The following is a 23582-nucleotide window of genomic DNA, read 5'->3' as shown; positions in this document are numbered from 1 at the left end:
ACAAAAGCACCTAGCATAATATACATAATTAATAAATAACAATTATAATAAATTACAATTCCTTTGGGGCTATTGTATAGCCTTTGCCAAGCAAGCTAACGCAAACATTTCATACTTTCATTTAAATTTAATATTTTCATTTCCTGAAGCAACATTACATTCCAACTAGACTGAGCCACTATATAAGACTTTAAAAAAAATTTATTTCTTTAAGCAAAGGGCTTTTATGAAACAATAATAACAATAAACACTCCCTATATTGATTCCCCACACATATGCTCTCCAATTATGAGTAAGGCCACTGTATTAAAATTCTGCTTCTTCTCTACTTGAACTACTGAGTAATTATTGCCTTCTCAGAACATTTCTATTTGCTTAAAGTGCTCGTCTGCCAGTGGAGAGGTCATGGAGAATTAGAATGTACCCACACGCAGTCAGATGGGTGAGGAGCCTGTCCGTCCCAGGCCGTCATACATACTCCATTTGTGGCCACTCAAAATTGCAGGCAGTCCCTGTGTTCTGGGGAGTGCTGGAACTCCTTTCTTGGCAGTTGCGAATTTCCCCAAAGAGTCAGGAAGAAGACAGAGCCATGCTGCAGCCTGCTCATACACCCACGAAAGCTCAGGGAGGGAGCATGACTCTGCACCACCCCTACTTAGGACTCTGCATTAAGGGTACAATCAAACCCATAATGCATACGGTAGGGTGAATTACCAGAAGTGGGACACAGGAAATATTATGGCTTTCTGAGCAATCAAAAAAGCTATATCTGGAAAGAAAAATAGTGCCATCTAATGGTAATTCGTTATTTCTTGGTGCAGCTTCCTAGCCCTTGCAGAGTGGCAGGTAGTGAGTGGCCAAAGCTGATAGTAATATTGTTAAAATAATGCAGCTGTAACTGCACACTTCAGGAAATGACTCCACACAGCAACTCCATTCCATTAGTTCCCTACACACTAAGAAACAACAAGAAAGGGGGCTTTTATCTGAGCTCAGTACAAAGCAGGCAGCCTGGAAGCACTAACAGATATACCAGGAATGGGGAAAAAGAGGATATTGGTGCTTAAAGAAAGTTTATATGTGAAAGAAAGCTTAGAATCAAATGAAGTAAAAATTGTAAATAAATCAAACTGTATCATAGAATCTCTAATAATAAGAATATAGTGGTAGGGATATATTACCAACCACCTGACCAGGATTGTGACCATGACTGTGAAATGCTCAGGGGGATTAGAGAGGTTATTAAAATAAAAAAACTCAATAATAATAATGGGGGGGTTTCAATTATCCCCATATTGCCTGGGTACATGTCACCTCAGGACAGAATGCAGAGATAAAGATTCTTGACACCTTAAATGACTGCTTCTTGGAGAAGCTGGTCCTGGAACCCACCAGAGGAGAGGTAATTCTTGATTTAGTCCTAAGTGGAGCACAGGATCCGGTCAAAGAGGTGAATATAGCTGGACCACTTGGTAATAGTGACCATAATATAATTAAATTTAATATCCCTGTGGCAGGAAAAACACCACAGCGGCCCAACACTGTAGCATTTAATTTCAGAAAGGGGAACTACACAAAAATTAGGAGGTTAGCTAAATAGAAATTAAAGGGTACAGTGCAAAAATGAAATCTCTGCAAGCTGCGTGGAAACTTTTTAAAGACACCACAGTAGAGGCTCAACTTAAATATATAACCCAAATTTAAAAAACATAATAAGAGAACCAAAAAAGAGCCACCGTGGCTAAACAACAAAGTAAAAGAAGCAGTGAGAGGCAAAAAGGCATCCTTTAAAAAGTGGAATCCTAATGAGGAAAATAGAAAGGAGCATAAACACTGGCAAATGAAGTGTAAAAATACAATTATGAAGGCCAAAAAAGAATTTGAGGAACAGTTAGCCAAAGACTTAAAAAGTAATAGCAATTTTTTTCTAAGTACACCTCTAGTGACACCAATTTTTAAAAAGGGCTCCAGAGGTGATCCTGGCAATTACAGGCCTTTAAGCCTAACTTCAGTACCGGGCAAACTGGTTGAAACTATAATAAAGAACAATATTGTCAGACATACAGATGAACATAATTTGTTGAAGAAGAGTCAACATGGTTTTAATAAAGTAAATCATGCCTCACCAATCTACTAGAATTCTCTGAGGGGGTCAACAAGCATGTGGACCAAGGGGATCCAGTGGATAAAGTGTACTTAGATTTTCAGAAAGCCTTTGACAAGGTCCCTCACCAAAGGCTCTTACGCAAAGTAAGCTGCCACGGGATAAGAGGGAAGGTGCTCTCATGGATTGGTAACTGGTTAAAAGATAGAAAACAAAGGGTAGTTATAAATGGTCAGTTTTCAGACTGGAGAGAGGTAAATAGTGGTGTCCCCCAGGGGTCTGTTCTGGGACCAGTCCTATTCAACATATTCATAAATGATCTGAAAAAAGTGAGGTGAACAGTGAGGTGGCAAAATTTGCAGACGATACAAAATTACTAAAGATAGTTAAGACCCAGGCAGACTGCGAAGAGCTACAAAAGGACCTCTCAGAACTGGGTGACTGGGCAACAAAATGGCAGATGAAATTTAATGTTGATAAATGCAAAGTAATGCACATTGGAAAGCATAATCCCAATTATACATATAAAATGATGGGTTCTAAATTAGCTGTTACCACTCAAGAAAGAGATCTTGGAGTCATTGTAGATAGTTCTCTGAATAGTAGAATATAATTTAACTGTATGCTGCATCCTTCTTAAAGACACAGAATTCCTTAATGGGACATGGAGAGGGATAGTCAAAAGATGGCAAGAGATGGAAAATCTATTCTTATGATTTCTCTGCTGGAACTGACTCCTCCCCCGCGGTTGTTAAGTCTGTCCACAGCCGAGGGGTCCTTTTAACTCCTCAGTGTTAATGAAGACTCAAATATCTATATTGACATGAGTCCCCCACCTTAATCTGTGAATGACTAGATTAAGCCCAATACTGTTGGATAGTAACAGAACCCAGCGATCCACGCACAGACTAAAAATACAGTTCACCAAAATGAAAACCAGCTCTTCAATTACCACCATAAAACTGAGTCCCCAATAAAACTGCCTTCCCCACAAATATCTGCATGATGAAGCATGAATTAAAAAGACTGTAGCTCAGCAACCCCTGGTTAAGTCATACCAACAAGGAAGAATAGATCAAAGCTGAGGGCCCTTAGCCCCCTCTCTTAACTCAGGAGGTCTCCAGCTGGAGTGCCTGTGCTGATCACAACTGCCATAGCATGAGACACGAAGAGAGATGATCTCACACCTCTGCAAAAAGAAGAACAGGAGTACTTGTGGCACCTTAGAGACTAACAAATTTATTAGAGCATAAGCTTTCGTGGACTACAGCCCACAAGCTTATGCTCTAATAAATTTGTTAGTCTCTAAGGTGCCCCAAGTACTCCTGTTCTTCTTTTTGCGGATACAGACTAACACGGCTGCTACTCTGAAACCTGTCACACCTCTGCATGTACCTTGTCATGTATGGCTTTTCCATCAAAACCAACAAGAGGCAGCCAGTACAAACATCCTCCAGCGCAGATGTCTTGTTTTCACACTGTGATACACTGCTTACATGGGCAGCTGCGTTCTGCACTAGCTTAAGTTTCTGGCTTGTCTTAAGGTGTAACCTTATGCAGGGCACATTGCAATAATCCATTCTTGAGCTGGGAAAAAGCCTGGATCGTAATTGAAAGGTTTGCCTTTGAAAGAAACAGTCATAATTTCCTCGCCAAATGAAAATGGGGGGAAAGGGCATTCCTGAATCCTGCTGCTTGGATCCAATAGCATCCTCTTATTGCAACAAATGGCATCAGTAAAAGGGACAGAGAGAATTCTCTTCATATCTTTCAGTCCCTTCCCCCAACCTATAACCATCACCTCAATTTTATCTCCATTGAACTTCAACTCATCTATGCTCCAGTCTCATCCAAACACTGAGCCAAGCATTTGGCAGACTGCCTGAATCAGGTGAGATAGAGATCTGGATCCCGGTTTTCTCAGTAAATGGCCAGCACTGCAGCCCAGACCCTCACAGATCCATCTCTCAATGAACTCATTCAAAAAGCTCCCATTGACTTCAATGGTAGTTGACCTAACTCCCCTTAGCACTTTCATATAGAAATGAAGTCCCAACCTTTGAATCCCGGAGCAGTAAGTGACCCATTTTCACTAAAAGACAACTGTCCCCAGCCTTTTCCACCTGTATACTAAATTAGTGGCCCTGACTTTTCTTAGACTCTTCCCCAAACTTTTGCTGCCATCTGCTTCAAGCCACCACCACCACCTTTGCCCAGAGCCTCCCAGCACTATGCTCAAATGCTGTACATGGCTTCAGATGCACGCTGCAATTTGTCATACATCTAAGAGCAGAGCTAAAGATTAGGAGAACATATTTCAGGGACTCAAGGTAGAGACAAAGCCCATTAAGATAGTAAGGTTCCTATCAAATATAGGGATAATGAAGGAATCAGCTGTCCATTTATTCAGGCAGTTTGATACGTGAGATACACATGTTGTAGCCTGAGAAAAACAACTGGCCAGGGAAGGGATTGTAACATATTTAATTTATAATTCAGATTGATCCAAATATTCAGGTTTCATTCAGATAGATATGGGGGCTGGAGCTTATGCCAATTTGTCCACTTGGAATAATCAGCATTATAATTGAATACCTTTCTAGAAATAACCAGCTAAAATGGCACAGAAGAGGGACAATATGTTAATTGCATCTTTTAAAGATTAAACTGAAATGATTTTAATAGTATCCAGACTTGTATTTCAAGCAATTAATGTGATAACTTACATATGTCCTTATAAAATACAGAGCAGCTCCTCGTTGCAGTGGGGCATCATATCTTAACATATCAAATACCCTGTCCATTCTCATATGTAATCTAATTGCAATTTTACATTAATCAGATGTAGGTACTACACACACCGCAAATTAAATAAGGTGCCCTGAGGGTTTAACTCAAACAGAGGACAGCATAATCATCAAAAAATATTAGAGAGAAACTGCAACTTTATAAGAAGATCCCTTATGCTTTTTGCACAGCTTTTTGATATAAAACATTCAGTGTTTTTTGTTCTTGTTTTTCTCTGTGATTGGTTTTGTTGTATTGTAAAACACTTTCAAAATTCATAACTAAAAAAGGTTAAAAATGCATGCTGATGATGCTATCGGAATAAATTAATAAAAAGAATAGCTCACAAGCCTTAGGCGTTTGGTTGAAGAATTTCCAAAGGGGTTTAAATAAACCTTTTTTACCATAGATGCGGTGTTAAGGGGTAAATCTCCTAAACAAACAATTTAATTGTGTGTTTGTCTTGTAAATAATATAATATCACCTTTTCCAAACTCTGAGGCTAAAACTATATTAAAATTGTATCTATATTTACATTTTTACATTTCAAAGACAGATTAAAGACAGTTTTTCAATTCAGTAACCTTTTTTATAACACCTACTAGTTCAGGAAGAGATTTTTTCTGTCTTTCTCCAGGCAACAAGAATTTCAGTGCGACAAGGAATCAATAGTATCAGGGATCAGCAACCTTTCAGAAGCGGTGTGCCGAGTCTTCATTTACTCACTCTAATTTAAGGTTTTGCGTGCCAGTAATGCATTTTAATGTTTGTAGAAGGTCTCTTTCTATAAGTCTATAATATATAACTAAACTATTGTTATATGTAAAGTAAATAAGGTTTTTAAAATGTTTAAGGAGCTTCATTTAAAATTAAATTAAAATGCAGAGCCCCCCGGACTGGTGGCCAGGACCCGGGCAGTGTGAGTGCCACTGAAAATCAGCTTATATGCCGCCTTTGGCACACGTGCCATAGGTTGCCTACCCCTGAAATATTGTCAATGGACTCATTGGTATTTATAAAAATAAGTTTATAGTGACATCACTTAGAAATGCTAAACATAGCAGAATTCATTTAATTTCTGATTGCAGAGGTGAATATTTTATCATCAGAATGTGTCCAGAGTGGATGTCTAAAATGTCAGCCAGCTCTGAATGCTTAGGAAGGCACTGAGTCTGATATTCCACTGCCATTTACCTTACATAATTGTTTACACCATGCAAAGTGTGTGTTAGATGCTACTAACTCAGAATAATAGCATTTGGCATGTAAATACCTTGCAATGCTGGCAACAAAAGTGCCATGCAAATGCCTGTTCTCACTTTCTAGTCACATTGTAAATAAGAAGCCAGTAGCATTATCTCCTGTAAATGTAAACAAACTTGTTTGTCTTAGTGATTGGCTGAAGAAGAAGTAGGACTGAGTGGACTTGTAGGCTCTGAAGTTTTACATTGTTTTGATTTTGAGTGCAGTTATGTAACAAAAAATTTGTAAGTTGCACTTTCACGACAAAGAGATTGCACTACAGTACTTGTATGAGATGAACTGAAAAATACTATTTCTTTTGTTAATCATTTTTATAGTGCAAATATTTGTAATAAAAAAGAATATACGCTTTGATTTCAATTACAACACAGAATACAATATATATGAAAATGTAGAAAAAATCCAAAATATTTAATACATTTCAATTGGTATTCTATTGTTTAACAGTGCGATTAAAACTGTGATTAATCGTGATTAATTTTTTTAATCACAATTAATTTTTTTGAGTTAATCATGTGAGTTAACTGCGATTAATCAACAGCCCTACTATAAATGTAGCAGGAGCTAGGAGGAACAGACTGCAAAAGAATAACTGTAAGTAGCAGGCGTGAGGATGAGCAGTCAAAAGCAGGAGAGATGAGCATACAGGAAATCTGTGTGACCAAAGGATTGCAGTGTCTCCCCCCCCCCCCCCCCCCATATGACATACGTTTGAAAACCACTTTCTCTGAGCTGGCAGTCCTGTGAATACCAGCCATCTGTAAGCATCTCTTCCTCTAGTGGCAGTCTCATCATAGCAAATATCATCAAGCAGAGAACTCTAGCATGGAATTTTTCAGCAAGGACAAGCTAGAAGAATGGTGAAATGAGAGCTGAACCACAAAGTGTTCTGGTGAAGAGAGAGACTCATTGATTCATAGACTTTAAGGCCAGAAGGGACCATTAGATCATCTAGTCTAACCTGCTTTATAACACAAGCCATGGATTTTGGGGATAGATGGGGAAGTAATATGACAGAGGTCTATAAAATCATGACTGGTGTGGAGAAAAATGATTAGGGAAGTGTTGTTTATCCCTTCACATAACACAAGAACTAGGGGTCACCTGATGAAATTAAGGGACAGCAGGTGTAAAACAAACAGAAGGAAGTATTTCTTCACACAATGTACAGTCAGCCTGTGGAACTCATTGCCATGCGATGTTGTGAAGGCCAAAAGTATACTTGGGTTCAAAAAAGAATTATATGAGTTCATGGACGATAGGTCCATCAGTGGCAATTAGCCAAAATCGTCATGGATGTAACCCCATGCTTAGAGTGTCCCTAATCTTCCAACTGCCAGAAGCTGGGGATGAACGACAGGGGATGGATCACTATAAATTGCCCGGTTCTGTTCTGTCCTTCCGAAACATCTGGCACTGGCCACAGAAGACAGGATACTGAGCTAGATGGACCATTGGTCTGACCCAGTATGGCTGTTCTTATAACTGTCTCCCCAATGAATTTGGCCCCAAACCATTGTGGATTTTTTGGGAGGGAGAGTCAACTCTAGCGGGTAATTTTTCAGCAGGGACAAGCTAGAAGAATGGTGGGAGGGAGACTTGCTTAAAAAAAAATCAGTTAATTGCTAGTCTTTTAGATGTCTAGGTCTATGGAATCTCTGGATAAACATGTCCACCCATCTGTTAAAGTCCCAATACTAATAGTTTTTTAGTTAAAGATTCCTCTGACTGCTGTATACGCTAGGATGTGGAGTCAGAAATTTATTAAAACAGATAAATAATGTTGCTTACCTGTGAGAACCAATAATAGAAGTTGCTTGTAGGAGTTACTAACATGCAACCTGTGAGCAATTTTATCCACTCTTTAAGAAGTACATATTGATATACATCATATTTTCTTAGGCTAGCAAACTGGCATACAGATTTACTCTCCAATATTTTATGTGATGCCTGTGTTAAATTTGTTTTCGGGATATGTCAGTGTAATCCATGGATGCTATACTTCTGTGGTGCTTCTTCCCCTTTCACATTCAACAAATCAAAACAAAAATCTTTGATGAGAAGTACATTGTTTTGAGATGTTTATTCTTTTCCCTCTCAAGTTACAAAGTGAAATATTAAAAATTTAAGACTAACTAGTATGATTTTTATTCCTGCATATTTATGCTTTAAAGTCACAGTTAATATTTTCCTCCAATTAATATGAATTTCCTTGTGTTTAAATACCATTATCACAGAGAAGAAACCTTTCAGGCTGCTATGCAGACCTTGATCTTCAGCCATTATTAAAGCTGAGCTATGCAAGTCTGATCGTTCTGGTTGAAATGTCTTCATCTCTTCCTACCCCACCTCTCTCTGTCTCTCTCTCTCTCTCTCTCTCTTTTTCCCCTTCTATTTGCAATTATCTTTTTTTTTTAAATGGCAGCTGCCTTCACCCAGAAGACTGAGAGCAAATGAGCCTCTTTTAGAGACTTTTAAAGTGGACTCAGTGACTGAATACTAGATGGGGTTTCACAAAGGCACCCACTGGCAATGTCAAAAATGCCGTCAGGTGGCTGAGAATGAAATGTATACTCTGCTTAGCAGTTCTCACTCTTATAGCCCTGCAGACAGCCCGCTTTCAGGAAGCAATTAAGGAGTTGGAGACAGACAGTGTGCAGAGATATGAAGTGTTTTTTTCAAAGCAGCCACAGTGGAGACAAAGCCACCCACTCTTCAAGGCACGCTGCAATGCTTCCTGTATGCTAATAACTATACAGATTTGGTTCTAGTTTCTAATTTGCCCTACCCTTATATCCCAAACCCCCAGAAGCTTGAATTCTTCACCACATCAGAGTAAAACATTTTTACTAATCTCTGTAGCCAAGTCCTGGGCAACCAAAACAAACTGGTTGAGCTGAGGGGCCATGAGAGGTGGTCACTTCAAAAGAGGAAATAGACTTGCAGGTAGCTGAGAATAGTGGATGTTTCACTACCTAAACACCTGTATAATTCTGCTTCTAAACTTCTCTCTTTCCATAAAAGAGAGGGGAAAACAAAAATAAGTAAGATTTTTGCAGCAAATTTTGTTTAAAAAAGCATTCATGATTATGAAAAATGCTTATTCATATGGTATCTGTTTTGGGATGTGGTATAAACATAAAAATGGCTACAGTTTGATTCAGCCTTGAAAAAAGCACTATGGAAATGTACTAACCTGGGCACAAAAAGTATTTGTTCTCCTTTTAGTAGGCTGATAGGTAATAATGATATTTTACTAGCCCATCAAAAGCAATTTCCCTGTATGGGTGAGTAAAGTTTTGCAAGACAGGCTGGAAGTGAATTATACACAACATGAGAGGCACAACTGTATAAGATCCCTTTACAGCCCTTTGGTGCATAAGAATTCTCTTAAAAAGGATGACACAGCTGCCAGAAGTTGCTTTCCATGGATTCTTTTATACCTAAAAAAAATGAAATAGACCAAAAACCCAGTTGACTTTACATCTAGGTTAAATCCTCCTTTGTGAATACTATCAGTAGCAATCCATTTTCTGATAATTCTTTGAACTGGTTTTCTGCCATTATATAATAATTTTACAGCCAAAAGGGAGCCTAGATGAATCATAGCAGCAATTTGAGATCATGTTTCTCATCAAAAGTGATCTATTCCTCATTAATCACTTTGCCCTCCTTAGTAATAAGTGTCAATTATGTGCTTTGCTGAGCAACACCAGATTGAAAAGTCCTTTAAAGTATAATATAAATTTATAAAGTCTCTGTACATTTTTGGACCATCCAGTATAATTTAATCTGCCTAAGAATTTCATTATTACCATCTATAAATATATATTCATCCTAGTTGAAAATTTGCCATCAAAACTTTTTTCCATGGAAAATTAGTCTTTCAGCTAAACAATTTTTGGTGGAAACTGTCTTTTTTCTAAAAAAATAATTTTTACTTGGAAAACTGAAACCCAGAAACAGCTATTTTTCTCTGATGAAAAGTTTGAATTTCCTGCTGAAAATGTCAACACAAACACTATTTTTTCCTTTATGTACAAATTTTCTATCGAAAAAGAACCATTTTTCAACTGGCTCTAATATTTATACAGTAATTTTGGTGGAACCCTGTTAATTTTCTGTAGAACCAGATTTATTTAATTTCTGTTAAATTCCATAGGAATTTTCCATAATGGCCTCCTGAGAAGTGCTAAACGCCATCAGCTTCTGTTGAAGTCAGGGGTCTTGAATGCACTCAGGATTTTACAGGACGGGTCCCAAGGTGGTGTCCTGTTTAAGAGGTATAAACAATCATACTTTGAACCTCTGATGGATGTTCTCCCCTCTGGTATTTCAGCTGCTATTGAAGTGTCCTTTTCATTTGATGTTGGAAACGGCCCAGTGGAGATCATTGTCAGATCCCCCAACCCACTCAATGATGACCAATGGCATCGAGTCATCGCTGAGAGGAATGTCAAGCAGGCCAGTCTGCGGGTGGACCAGCTGCCACAGGAGATCCGGAAAGCACCAACGGAAGGCCACACACGATTGGAACTGTATAGCCAGTTATATGTTGGTAAGTAGCTGAAGAAATAACAGGCCCCAATGGTCAGTTACTCCATTCCAGCCACGTCACATTGGTGTCAGTTACGATAATATATCAGGCTTCTTTCCAGAAGTACTTAGTGGTGGTAGGGTACAAAATGAAAAGCAATGTAGGTTATAGAAGGAAGGTGACCCAATTCAGAGAAACAAGTACTGCTCTGGTACCCTATTATCATTTCTCCTTCCTTATTTGTAGCTCAAGCCTTAGGCAGGCAAGCAGGTTTTGTCCAGATATTTTTTTCCAAAGGATCTCCCAATCAGCTATTCAGCCAGGAACTGAAAGAGGCCTGGGAACGCCGTGCAGGGAAGGAAACTTATGGTAGTATTGTTTAGCTGGCGTCTCTCTGACATGAATAGCATCTCCACCCTACCTAGATTTGATCTCCCCTCCCCCATTTACTGTATTCACCCTCCAGTCTGACACCCCATCACCCCACCTTTTGCTTGTGAATTTTAATAGCCAATTATATTGTACCATATAACAAAGACACATTTCACTGTTTGCCTACCCACTTTCAAATGTTGCTAGCCTTCACTGCATTTTGGATACCAAAAGGCTGCTATTCCAGCAACACTCATGCTTCTTTAGCTTTTGGGGCTCCACAATGCAGACATGGTGAGTGTTGTTAGGTAGGACCAGGTTTGCGTGAAATGATGAGCAAAGAAGCACTTTCTTGCCTCTCTGTATGGCAACAAGACAAGAAAAAAAATTCTTTACCTCGTTTCCTTACATCTTAGTGAAGGCTCGGCAACAGAAGTAAATTAAAATGATGTACAGAACCTTCAGTACCTTGGTAAATATGATACTGTCAGTGGAATGGAAACAGCCATGTGTGTCCCCATAGTACAGTCATTATTCACAAGCTCAGTCTCTTCTTTAACATTTTTAGCATTGCTAAAGATGATCTGAAATAAAAAGTCTGTTGCTGAGTAAACTGAACTATAAATAGGGTTGGCAGAATTCTATTTTTATTTTCTTATCATTTCAACTGATCATGTTTATTTTAATCATTTTTTCAGATTTTTATCTATTTAAATTTTCACAGTTGTGGGCAGTTATGGGGAGGGTCAGAATAAGGGGGGATTCAGAGAATAATTAGGCAATAGACAGTGAGATTCAAAAATGTCTGTCCTACCTGGTACATTACAAATCTTTAGAAGTGTTCGTTGTTTGACTGTATTACCAAAATTAAATGTCTATGATTGCACTAGATTTTCTCTCTGAATCATAACCATGGTCAACTTTACAAGTGCCATAAATCTGAATTGCCCAGTAGCATACTGAAGGAACTTAAGGTTGAACTTAGGCCTAAATTACTGAGTCCTAACACTGGCTCTCTGTTAGCAACTTGCCATGTGCGCTTGGGAAAGGCACTTATGCCCACATTTTGAGATTTGATTGCTCTACTTTGGGCATGTAAATCTATATCTAGACAACTTAAGTACGATTTTCAGAGATGATTGAGCATCTGTGCCTCCTATTGTAGTTTGGAAGTGTGGGCCTAAACCTCTCTCCCAATTTCCCAAACTTCGCTATGAAAAATGTAATACTGTGTAAGAGATTATTGTCATTATTATTACTACGTATTATCATCAACCTATAGGAAAATGTTGCTATCCAAAATGTATTCAAGCATAAAACCTATTATTGCCCCAGACGTGATCTTTAAAAATATATAGGAAAAAGAAAAAATTAAGTCTCCCAGCCAAGAGACTGAAGGCCAGATTCTCGGCTAATGGAACTACACCTCTTATGCCATCTGAGAATTTGGCTGAAAGCTTAGACTTACTGCAGTTTGATTGCATAATGAAAAAGGAATGAATATTTTAGGCTTTTAAAAGACATCCCAACCTACAGTATGTCCGGCTGTAGTCATCAGCTCAGTGGGTTATTTGGTATACAGCAGCAATAATGCAGTTTAACTCTTGATTTCATTATTATCTCTCAGGTGCCGCAGGAGGCCAGAGAGGATTTCTGGGTTGCATTCGCTCTTTAAGAATGAATGGGGTGACTCTGGACTTGGAAGAAAGAGCAAAGGTCACCCTGGGGGTGAAACCTGGCTGCTCTGGCCACTGCACCAGCTATGGCATGTACTGTGAGAATGGAGGTAAATGTGTCGAGAAATACAATGGCTACTCCTGTGACTGTTCCAAAACTGCGTATGATGGACCATTTTGCATAAAAGGTAAAAATCTAAATGTGGAAGTCAAACCAACTAAGCCAAACAGAATTACAAATAAATTGTTCAAATGTCATGTGCATCCCTTAATATTCTTACAAACTTATCACATTCACAGGGATCTGTTCTACCACTTATATATGGTTACTGCACATTTCCCATTAGTGGTAATGGGCATTTCCTATTTAAATCCAATAACACATGGAAGAAAAGAACTTCAGGATTGTCTGTACTCTTCCCAACTGGGTCAGGTGTTATCCTGAGCTGCTGAGTAATAAATTCCTATTACCACAGATAATGTTTATTAATTCAAACAAAAGCTGAACTTTTCTAATACTCAGAGTGATTTAGGTACAGAGTATTAGTTGTAACTGTTACAGATCAAGGGGCCAGTGTTTGAATACAATCTTTCTCAAATTTTTGGTTGTTCAGACCCAGGAGTTTGGTTGAAGTTCCTCTGAGTTAGAGATTGAGTGTCCTGGGTCAAGGGGAGGTTCATAGTTACAGTATAGTAGGGCATTTTGATTGGGCACAATGACTAATAAAGCACAGATGATATATCCATTTCATCCATTTGAAATGGCTAAGATACTAATTAAATCCCGAAAAGCAAGGTTTATAATGAATCACTTTTATCAGAGGAATTTCCATTATGTTGACATACCTACCATCCATTTAAAAAACAAAACAAAAAAAAAAACCCAAAAGTCCAAAACACTGCAAGAAAATTGGAGATGACACTCCTAGTTTCTTTTTATATTTGTTTGTGTATTTTGATTGGAAATGATAACAGCAAAATTAAATAGTATTGGGAAATGTAGTTTCCCAAATCAACGCATTTTTTTAAATTTGATGGGCATCCATTTGTTTACATAACATTTCATGAATATTCCTATATTCTTTTGCAACCCACTACTGAAGATTTTATCATATTTGCCTGAGGTGCTAATCTCTCTAAACAGCCCTCTTTCACTATGTGTGTCTTATAAATATCTAAAATCATCCAATCTGTTGCCTTTCCTAATTCTTTTCTAGAAGTTGCCTCATGTGGTGCTAAGTCTGTGATTTCAGCTGAGATCATTTATTCATTACTCTTCTCAATGGTTTTCGTGATTCTAAGGAACCTTTGGTCTCATAAATTGTCTATCGCAGTGTTCTGCCTTTAAATTACCCACCTTACCAGCAATCCTGCAGGCAAGTCTATTCACCAGTCATCAAACTGCCCTTGAGCAGTTCATCATGTCTGTAGGGGATAACTACTATCCTTTGGCATTCAGTTTCCCAACTCCTTCACAACTACTCTTTTTTTCTTTTGTAAGACAGGCCTCAGGCTTTAGAGTTTGCGCTTTCTATTCTCCTTCTCTTCCAGACATGAGATTATAGCAGAAAAGGCCAGCCCAAGGATCTCTTTATGCACTCCCTGGTTCTGGGCTGAATTCCTTCCTCCCCCATGCTTTAACCCATATCTATCCTCACTTTATTCTATCATACACAACAAATTCTGCATTATGGCAGGGGTTAGACTAGATGGCCCTTGCAGTCCCCTTCTAACCCTATGGGTCTATGATTCTATCATATTGTTACCGATTTTTTAATCCAGCGGGTAACCAAAATTCGGGATCTTGTGTGTTGTTTCCAATAAGAGGAGAAATTGATGATGGAGTCAAGTGTTTCTTTCAAATGCAATCCTGTTCATTTACAAACAATGTATAGAGTACTGTTTCCCTGAACAAAGCAGGAATCAAACAGCAGGAAACCATTTCTTTGCTGAAAGCTTCAACCTCCTTTCAGCCAACACTTGGCCCCAAATCTCTTTTCAAGGGTATGTCTGCACTGCACAGCGAGCTCAGGTGCCTGGTATCTGGAACTGAGCACACGGATTAACATTCCCACAACAAAGTACTACCCCCATTACCGTGTCCTCACTGTTTCTTCACTTGTCCATGTGTGGCTGGGGGCATATCCCATGGCTCTGTATGCTGGGAGGCTCCAGGATTTTATCCCAATCAGTTCTGAGTGGCAGTGTGTATTTAGAACTAATCTAGTACTGAGACAGACTTATCCCTAGAGGGTGTCCCTTTGAGACAAAATGGAGGTAATTTTAACAATGTCAGTCTTTTAAAGATCATATGTATTGATTCAGAAAATAGTCACTGTCACATTCCAGTGAACTTACTTTTTAGATGTATTATTTTTCCAAAACTTGTCACATTATTTTTTCTGTTTCTTTTAGGGATGGGCCAACCCCAGATTGACTGAAAATCAGCCCAAAGCTTCAGTCAAAACTAGATCTAAACAAAATATTTTCTTCTTAAAATAGAAATACCATAAGTTATACATTGCCCGTTACAATGGGGTTCCCTCCATTCTTGGTTTGTCCATAGGCACTACCATAACAAAAGCAAGAGTAACAGTTATTGTTATTGTTCTTACAATGGTATTTCTCATCTGACCAAAACCATGGAGTACGTTTATACACCTCTTTGGATCTTTGGATGTCAAATTATTTTTAAAAGTTAGAAGGTAATATTTTTCTATTTTATAGATGAGGGAATTGAGGGATACAAAGCTTAAGGGTCAATTTAAGGGCCTCTGATTCTAGGTGCCTCAACTTTTGGATGTCCAGTTTTAAATATCTAAGGCCTAATTTTCAGAGCTACCACAGTTCCCATTTAATTCAATTAGAGTTATGCATGCTCAGAATCTCAGAAAATCAAGCTCTGGATATCCAATGATGGGCACTCAAAATCAAAAGCAATTTTTTGAAAATGTAGGCCTAAATGATTTGCTCAAGGTACATAGTGAATGAGTCACTGACAAAGTTGGGAATAAAACCCAGAACTTCAGACTCTCAGTTCCCTGCTCTGGACACAGGATCTGGTTTAAGGAAATTTCCAGCGACTTTTATAGATCAACCTAGTTCCAATTAGCTGCAGATTTTGTAACTTGATCATCACCAATTTCCTTTTCTGTTAGTGCTGAAATCTGACTTATCTGTGTGGAAAATCAGGTATCTCTTCCCTCCAAACCTAATTCAATGTTTGTGACCTCATGATGGTTCTTCATAAAAGCAACCAGGTGGCATCAAAAGCAAACTGTTAAAGGATAATGTAGACACAAAACAGGTAGCTTTGGAAATGCCCCATGAGCAAGAGAACAGTAAAAATCCTGAAGCAATGCTGAAAATAAGGTCTCTAAAACACTTGTTTCGGCCCACTGAGTTTTATGTTATAAATTTAACTTGCTGTATGCCTTGTAAATCCAGGAAAACACTGGAACATCTTGTAAATGTTCCCAAATTCTCAAGGTTTTCAAATAAACTGGCTTCTACATTTATTTCTAATGACACCTCATGGAGTTTTCTACCATATGCTGCTTTTCCATGAAATAGGACTTGGTTGTCACTCGATGCTGGGAGAAAACACAGAAATAGTACATAACAATGAAATGAGGTTTTGGCAGAATTATTTGCTGTATTGCGTAATCTTTGCGGGAGTGTAGTAGTGGCTCTTTTATATCTAGCAGTTATTCAGACACATCTCACTACTGTCAAAATATTATACCTAAGTAACATTTTAAATATAGCTGGTTGAAAATACCAACATATGGAATTTTCACTACATTTTTCATAAACATTTTGAATTTTGATCTCCCCCCTAAAAAAAAGAGATGAAATATTCATGAAAATTTTCATGAAAAGTACATCCCTTTGGTCAAGCAGCTCTTATTTTTAATGCTAGAGCTATTTTGAATAACATTGTATCACTTTTGCTTTTAAGTACATGTGTAGCTGAACCTTGTGATCTTTTGCTTAATTATTTTTTGCATGGATAAGCAAGTGACAATTGTATAAGTATTTTATAAATGATTCGACAGTCACATCATGGCCTGATGTACCTTATTGTTGTTAAAAAGCACCAGTTACACATTGTGATATGTTTCAGAGTAGCAGCCTTGTTAGTCTGTATCCCGCAAAAAGAACAGGAGTACTTGTGGCACCTTAGAGACTAACAAATTTATTTGAGCATAAGCTTTCATGGGCTACAGCCCACTTCATCGGATGCATAGAATGGAACACACAGCAAGAAGATATTTATATATACAGAGAACATGAAAAGGTGGAAGTAGCCATACCAACTGTAAGAGGCCAATCAACTGAGATGAGCTATCATCAGCAGGAGGGGGGGAAAAAAACCCTTTGAAGTGATAATCAAGAAGACCCATAGAAGGTGTGAGGATACTTAACATGGGAAAATAGATTCAATTAGTGTAATGACCCAACCATTCCCAGTCTCTGTTCAAACCTAAGTTAATTGTATCTAATTTGCATATTAATTCAAGTTCATTAGTCTCTCTTTGGAGTCTGTTTTTGAAGTGTTTTTGTTGCAAAATTGCCACCTTCAGGTCTGTCACTGAGTGGTTAGAGAGGTTGAAATGTTCTCCCACTGGTTTTTGAATGTTATGATTCCTGATGTCAGATTTATGTCCATTTATTCTTTTGCGTAGAGACTGTCCGGTTTGGCCAATGTATATGGCAGAGGGGCATTGCTGGCACACGATGGCATATATCACGTTGGTAGATGTGCAGATGAACGAGCCCCTGATGGCATGGCTGATGTGATTAGGTCTTATGATGATGTCACTTGAATAGATATGTGGACAGAGTTGGCATCGGGCTTTGTTGCAAGGATAGGTTCCTGGGTTAGTGTTTATGTTGTATGGTGTGTGGTTGTTGGTGAGTATTTGCTTCAGGTTGTCTGTAAGTGAGGACTGGTCTGTCTCCCAAGATCTGTGAGAGTGATATGTTTTCTTTTTATAATATGTGAGTGGCTTTTATTGTACAGGCTATACAGACTGTAGCGACTGACAGCACTGGCTAAAGCCAGATATATGGTTGTGCAAGGAAATTTGCTATTTTCCTCTGCTATATCAATCCTTGCTCTTGCTTGGTCAGAGACCAACAGTCATGCTGCCTTATCACATTATTTTGTTATATGTGCAAATGGGATTTAGGATGAGACAACCAAGCTCATTTTCCCTTGTAACCTAAGCCTGGATTTGAGGTCAGTTCTCTAGAGATAACATGGTTAATGGTGCACCACTTAGCTATTTAAGGCGATTCTGCTACCCTTACACTGAGAACAACATCCTGTTCAAGTAGCCCCCCTGATTTGACACTACATAATGCCTTTCTCCTCAAGTAGTCCCATTGAAATACTGAGGATCAAGCAACTATACAGCATAAGTAAATGTTGGCAGAACCTTGCCCTCATAGCTTTTAAACTACGATAACAAACTTCTTTATAGTATGTATGATAGATCTGGTCAGGCTCCCCTAGTCAGCAGCTCACCAGATTGCTGTGAGGGGACCCAGACACTAGATCCTGGGTGTTTTAAGCCTCCGGAGTCTGAACAGAGCCCAGGTGCTGTCACTGTCTTGGGGTCCCTAAACATACTCTCGGAGCAGATCTTCTATCTGTCACCCCTTCCCAAGAGCATGCAGCACAGCACCCTGGAAATAATTCTGATGCCTCTGGCTTCCCTTGTGACTTAAATACGTCTCCCAGAACACCACCCAAAGGTGTGAATCCTCTGGTTTATCTCTTCAAAGGGCCACATGGCAAGTGTAGCATACAACACAGACACAACATATAGAAATCTAACACATGATTGCTCTTTATTTAATCACAGGAGAAATACACAGATCTATACAAAAACAAATAAACCCTAAACTCATTTCCCTGATTTAGTCTCTTCACCACTCCAGAGCATTCTGTGGGCTGGGGTTAGGGTCCTCTGTAGGAACCAGGATCCTTCCCCTGCAGCTGCATGACTTCTCTTCCTAAACTTGAAGCTTTTCTCCCTAGGTGAGCTTGCTTCCTCTGTCCCCTTCCCTTCTTTTGACCAAATTTCCTCTGTGTGTCTCTGTCTTTTCTCTGTGAGTCCAAACCCTTGCCTCTTCCCCTTGTTTGGGAATTTTCCATTCTGCTAGTGCCAGCCCCCTGCAGAGAGAAGGTAGAGAGAACAGTTTTCCCCTAGGATGCAATTACTCTTTTGTACTCCCCAGCTAAGACCTATTCAGGTGCTGATAGTTCTTTCACGATTGTCCTTGGTCTAGCAGAGACATGCTTTCTGGCTTGTAAGTCTTGGGGTAGGTCTACACTTACTTCCTGGTTCGGCGGCAGGCAATCGATCTTCTGGGATCGATTTATCACGTCTTGTCTAGACGCGATAAATCGATCCCAGATCGATCCCGGAAGTGCTCGCCGTCGACGCCGGTACTCCAGCTCGGCGAGAGGAGTACGCGGCATCAACGGGGGAGCCTGCCTGCCGCGTCTGGACCCGCGGTAAGTTCGGACTAAGGTACTTCGAATTCAGCTACGTTATTAACGTAACTGAATTTGCATACCTTAGTCTGAAGTGGGGGGTTAGTGTTGACCAGGCCATGGTGATTACACAGACCCAGAGGCAATCCATGATACAACAGTTTTAGAATAATATCAATCAGAATTCATAAGACAGATCCCCCAAACCATCACAGTATGTTTTTCAACATCTGCTGTGGGTCCTACCCACTCTTGCATGCCAGGTTTTTCAGTTTGGCTGTACCTGGGGAATGGTAATAGAAGGAGTGATATGAAAAGTCTAAGCAAATAAAGTGCCATTGACATAGAAGGTCAGCATAAATTGGTTTATAACTAGCAAATGCTTCTCAGGGTAAGTACAGGCCAGGCACTGTGGGGGAGATATTTATTGAGGAAATTCATGCTTAGAATTATTGATTGATGACTGGTAAGAAATTGCATTGTCTCCAGTCTGATCAGTGGCAGTTCACACATCTGATTGACATTTCAGGTGCCTGAATATTACCGTCCCCTTACAAGGACAAAGCTGTCAGAATGCCGTTTGCCATCTATTTTTATTTTGTTGTTGGTTTTTGTGGGTTTGTAATCAGCTCCATTTGTTCTTTCGCTGATCTGAGAAAGATTGTTACAAGGAGCAGCCAAAATGAGTCTGCAATCCTACAGATTGCTTTCTGACCTTATTCTGTCCTTCGCTTCAGAACCTTTTCCTTCACCGTGGTCCTCCCATCACCATAATAGCACTTCTGAGAGTTGGATTTGTTTGAACTCAATTTTCGTAGTTATAACTGGGGTATCTTTAAAACAACTGAGGGCAAAATCCTAGAATCAGTATTTAGCACAAGTGTCTGTGTCATGCTCTGGAGATCTCCCAAGGGGGCAACTGGAGGAAGAAATTCTTCCCCCGGGCATTGAAATGGGAGGGACCCAGGGGAGAGAAGTGGAAATTGCCCAGCACTACAATCAGTTCTCATTCCGGGCAGTCCTATGACCTGTGTTCCACAGGAAGTCAGATTAGAACAGAACAATGGTCCCTTCTGACTTTATAACCTATTTAAGTGGCAGTGGAACCACTCCACAGCTGATGCTTTAGCTCACATGCCTCCATGTATGTTGGAAGTGTAAATTCAATCCTATCCTTTTCTGTGCACAGTTGCCTAATATGCATGCATAAATACGGGATTTAAGGACACAATGGGCGCACACAGATGTATAGTACAAAACTCCTTTCCTTCCTGTGGGTTAGCCTTTATATTTAAGTAGAGTCCAAAAGCAGGACTGCACTTACAATATTAAAAGGCTTTTCTGAACCAGATTTGCTGTCTCTCCCTGTAGCTCTTTCTGATGCCAAGAGGAACTCAGCCTTTTATAACACTGGGTTGGTGCTAACACGATGGTCTGGCTGTTAGGCTGAGTCAGCAAAACAGCTCTTCACCTTCCGACAGAATCCTACAGTCTGACACTTGGTCAGATCCAAATTCTGCCCCATTTATGCACATGTAACTTCATTTACTTAAAAACGCCTGAATGTTTTTGCTGTAAATACATTTTTTTAAAGTAAGTGACATTTTAGTTCTTATTACTCATTGAACTGAAGACCTTGTGGACTAAAATAAATACTGTTATCTATTATATTCAGCATGGCCTTGGTCTTTCAACCATAACTGTATACAGACTTTTCTTTGGATTATGAATCCTGGGCCTTGATCATGCAAATCTGAGCAGATGTCTTCCCACATAAATCAGATAGTAGGGTCCAATTGGTTTGTACAGAAAGGTAACTAATGATGCATACATATTCACTGAACAGATATATTTGTGAAAAATATTATACATTCTGTGAAAAGGTTCTAAACAAGTATATCTCTGTTTGTCCTGCATGTACTTTCTTATTGAACATGCAGTATATGCTGCTTTGAAAATTACATTTCTCATAAAGTCATAGAATTTCTTTATTGGAAAAATGTTTTATTTGATTTTTAATCCAAAAAATCACCTTCCCTTCCCCACTCACGTAACTCAAAGAGAGATTTCGACCAGAATACAAACCAAAGTAGTGGGATAAAGCTTTCCAGTCTACCATCGGTCATAATATATTTCTAATGAAGAGCAAAGATTTATTAATTTGTTAGTCTCTAAGGTGCCACAAGTACTCCTGTTCTTTTTTCAAAAATCCTGACAGTTGTGGGTCAGAAAGCATGATAAACTTTCAACTTCTCTGTCAGCCAATTACAATAGGACTGTCCTGGTGCTAGTATCCACTGAATTCAATTTTTTTTACTGGAGATGAATGGAGGAACTACAGCAAGCTTTTTAGCTGCTGTGAATGAGGATCCATATGAAGGCAGAGCAAATCCAAACTTCTCACGCTGGGTTCCTGTATGCTATATCCATATGGTGTACTTTTATAGCCCCCATTACCTAATATCCAAGCACCTCACAATCTTTTAGTTTGTATTTTGTCTGCTGAACACCCCTGTGAGGTAAGGAAATATTATTAGCCCCATTTTACAGATGGGGAACTGAGGCAGAGACTAAGGGCTTGTCTTCACTGTAACAGTTAACTCAAGTTAGTACACTGGAGTTACTACTGCACTCAAGCAAGCCTAGTTCAAGGGAGAGCAGCCACACTGCAAAACAACACTGTAGTTACACAGAGCGATATGATTAGCAGCACAGAGTGATTCAATGAGCTACTGCTGAGTAGTTGTAATGAGCGTTGTTGCATCCTCACTGCACCACTAGCTCAAACATCAGCATCACTCAAGCCTCGACCCACCCCATCTGATAAGCCAGCTAGCTTGAGCTTAACACACTGCTGAACTCAAGCTAGAAGTTTTTTGTGAGTGGACAGGAGTCGAGTTAGGGGTAACACTAGAGTTTATAACTGGAACTAACTGTCCTGTGAAGAGACACTCTTTGTGACTTGGCCATAGTCACACTGGAAGCTTATGGCAAAGCAGAGAATTAAACCCAGGTCTTCCAAGCTTCATTCTAGCACCCTAACCACTGGGTCATCATCCCATGGAGATTGCAGAAAGCAACTGCAAATATTTTTGGAATTGCTCTTGCAACACTAGAAAACATCCCCTGACGTTACTTCTGGGAGCATCTCCTCATAGGCCTACTGATACCTCACAGGAACATGCAAAAAACATTTTCTTCAGGCACAGTTCTTCTGATGTATATTTTATGCAGCTTTCTTCTTCACCTGTCTTTTTTTCCCTGCTACTTGGGATATTTTCATATAAATAAAAGACATCTTGCATGTTATTTTTCCGACGTTGCCTTCTCTGCCTTGAGCACTGATAATATTTAATCAGAGAAGGGGATAGACATTTAATAAGTTTGTATTGTTAATTGGAATAAATAATTGCTGTATTTCTCCAGTTGACTCCACCACCAGAATGCTCAAAAATGTACAGTGATGATAGCCAAAGAACACGCCTTCCGAAATGTTCTAGAAAACGCTTTAAATCCCCACTTCTTGTCTGCACAAACTAAACATACAGTGGGACTGAAAGCAGAATAAACCTTAAGTGCACCGAGCAGTTAAATGAAAATCATTACAGTCTTCAAAAGTGCATTGGCTCTCCCAGATCAAGAAAAACAGTGAGACTCTTACCTTTACTATCCTCTGGCCAGCAGGTGTCTCAACAGTCTAGGGCAAGTCTACTCTACCGCAATACATTGGCACACATGCACAATGCGCCACTGTAGCCTGTCTGGTGAAGATGCGCTATGCCGATGGGAGAGCGCTTTTCCGTCGCCATAATTACTCCATCCCCACAAAAGGTGGAAGCTATGTCAGCAGGAGAGCGTCTCCTGCCACCATAGCACTGTTGTGGACACTGCTTTAAGTCGATGTAACTTACGTTGCTCGGGGGGGGGGTCGTTTTCACACCCTCAAGTGACATAAATTATATCAACTTAAGCGGTAGTGCAGACCTGCCCTACAGTCTTTGTGACCATGGACTGGCAAGTGTTGCAATTTCTGCTGCTGTCTAGCACTTCTGGTAGTACAAGCCATTCCTGGCATACTTCCTATAGGTAGTTCATACTCTGTACTGATGGAGAGGGGATAGAGTTGAGAAACATCTAAAAGAAGACGATGGACAAAGAAAGAGGCTTCGTTAGGTCACTTAAAAATCTGTGTGCGAGCCACAAGGCTTTGAGATGTCTTTGATGTATGCCCTTGGTTGGAAACATCGTCATGAGATGTCTCACTCTAACAATCAAAATCCAATCAAGTAAAAACAGAGGGCTGAATATCTGATAATTGGCAGGCAGTGTGAAAAA

The 23582-nt window shown here is 39.4% G+C and overlaps 1 protein-coding gene across 1 annotated transcript in view; it reads left to right on the top strand.

Moving 5' to 3' along the window:
- Positions 1-23582, top strand: part of CNTNAP2 (contactin associated protein 2) — a 1643672-nt gene that overhangs the window by 1508643 nt on the left and 111447 nt on the right. The window contains exons 17-18 of the mRNA XM_054019209.1: positions 10494-10712; positions 12691-12927. Coding sequence (XP_053875184.1) covers positions 10494-10712; positions 12691-12927 — 456 coding nt within the window. The remainder of the gene's footprint in view (positions 1-10493; positions 10713-12690; positions 12928-23582) is intronic.

The sequence above is a fragment of the Malaclemys terrapin genome, chromosome 2, assembly GCF_027887155.1.
Source record: "Malaclemys terrapin pileata isolate rMalTer1 chromosome 2, rMalTer1.hap1, whole genome shotgun sequence".
In the NCBI taxonomy this organism is placed as follows: domain Eukaryota; kingdom Metazoa; phylum Chordata; order Testudines; family Emydidae; genus Malaclemys; species Malaclemys terrapin.
This window is presented reverse-complemented; position numbering and strand designations above follow the sequence as displayed.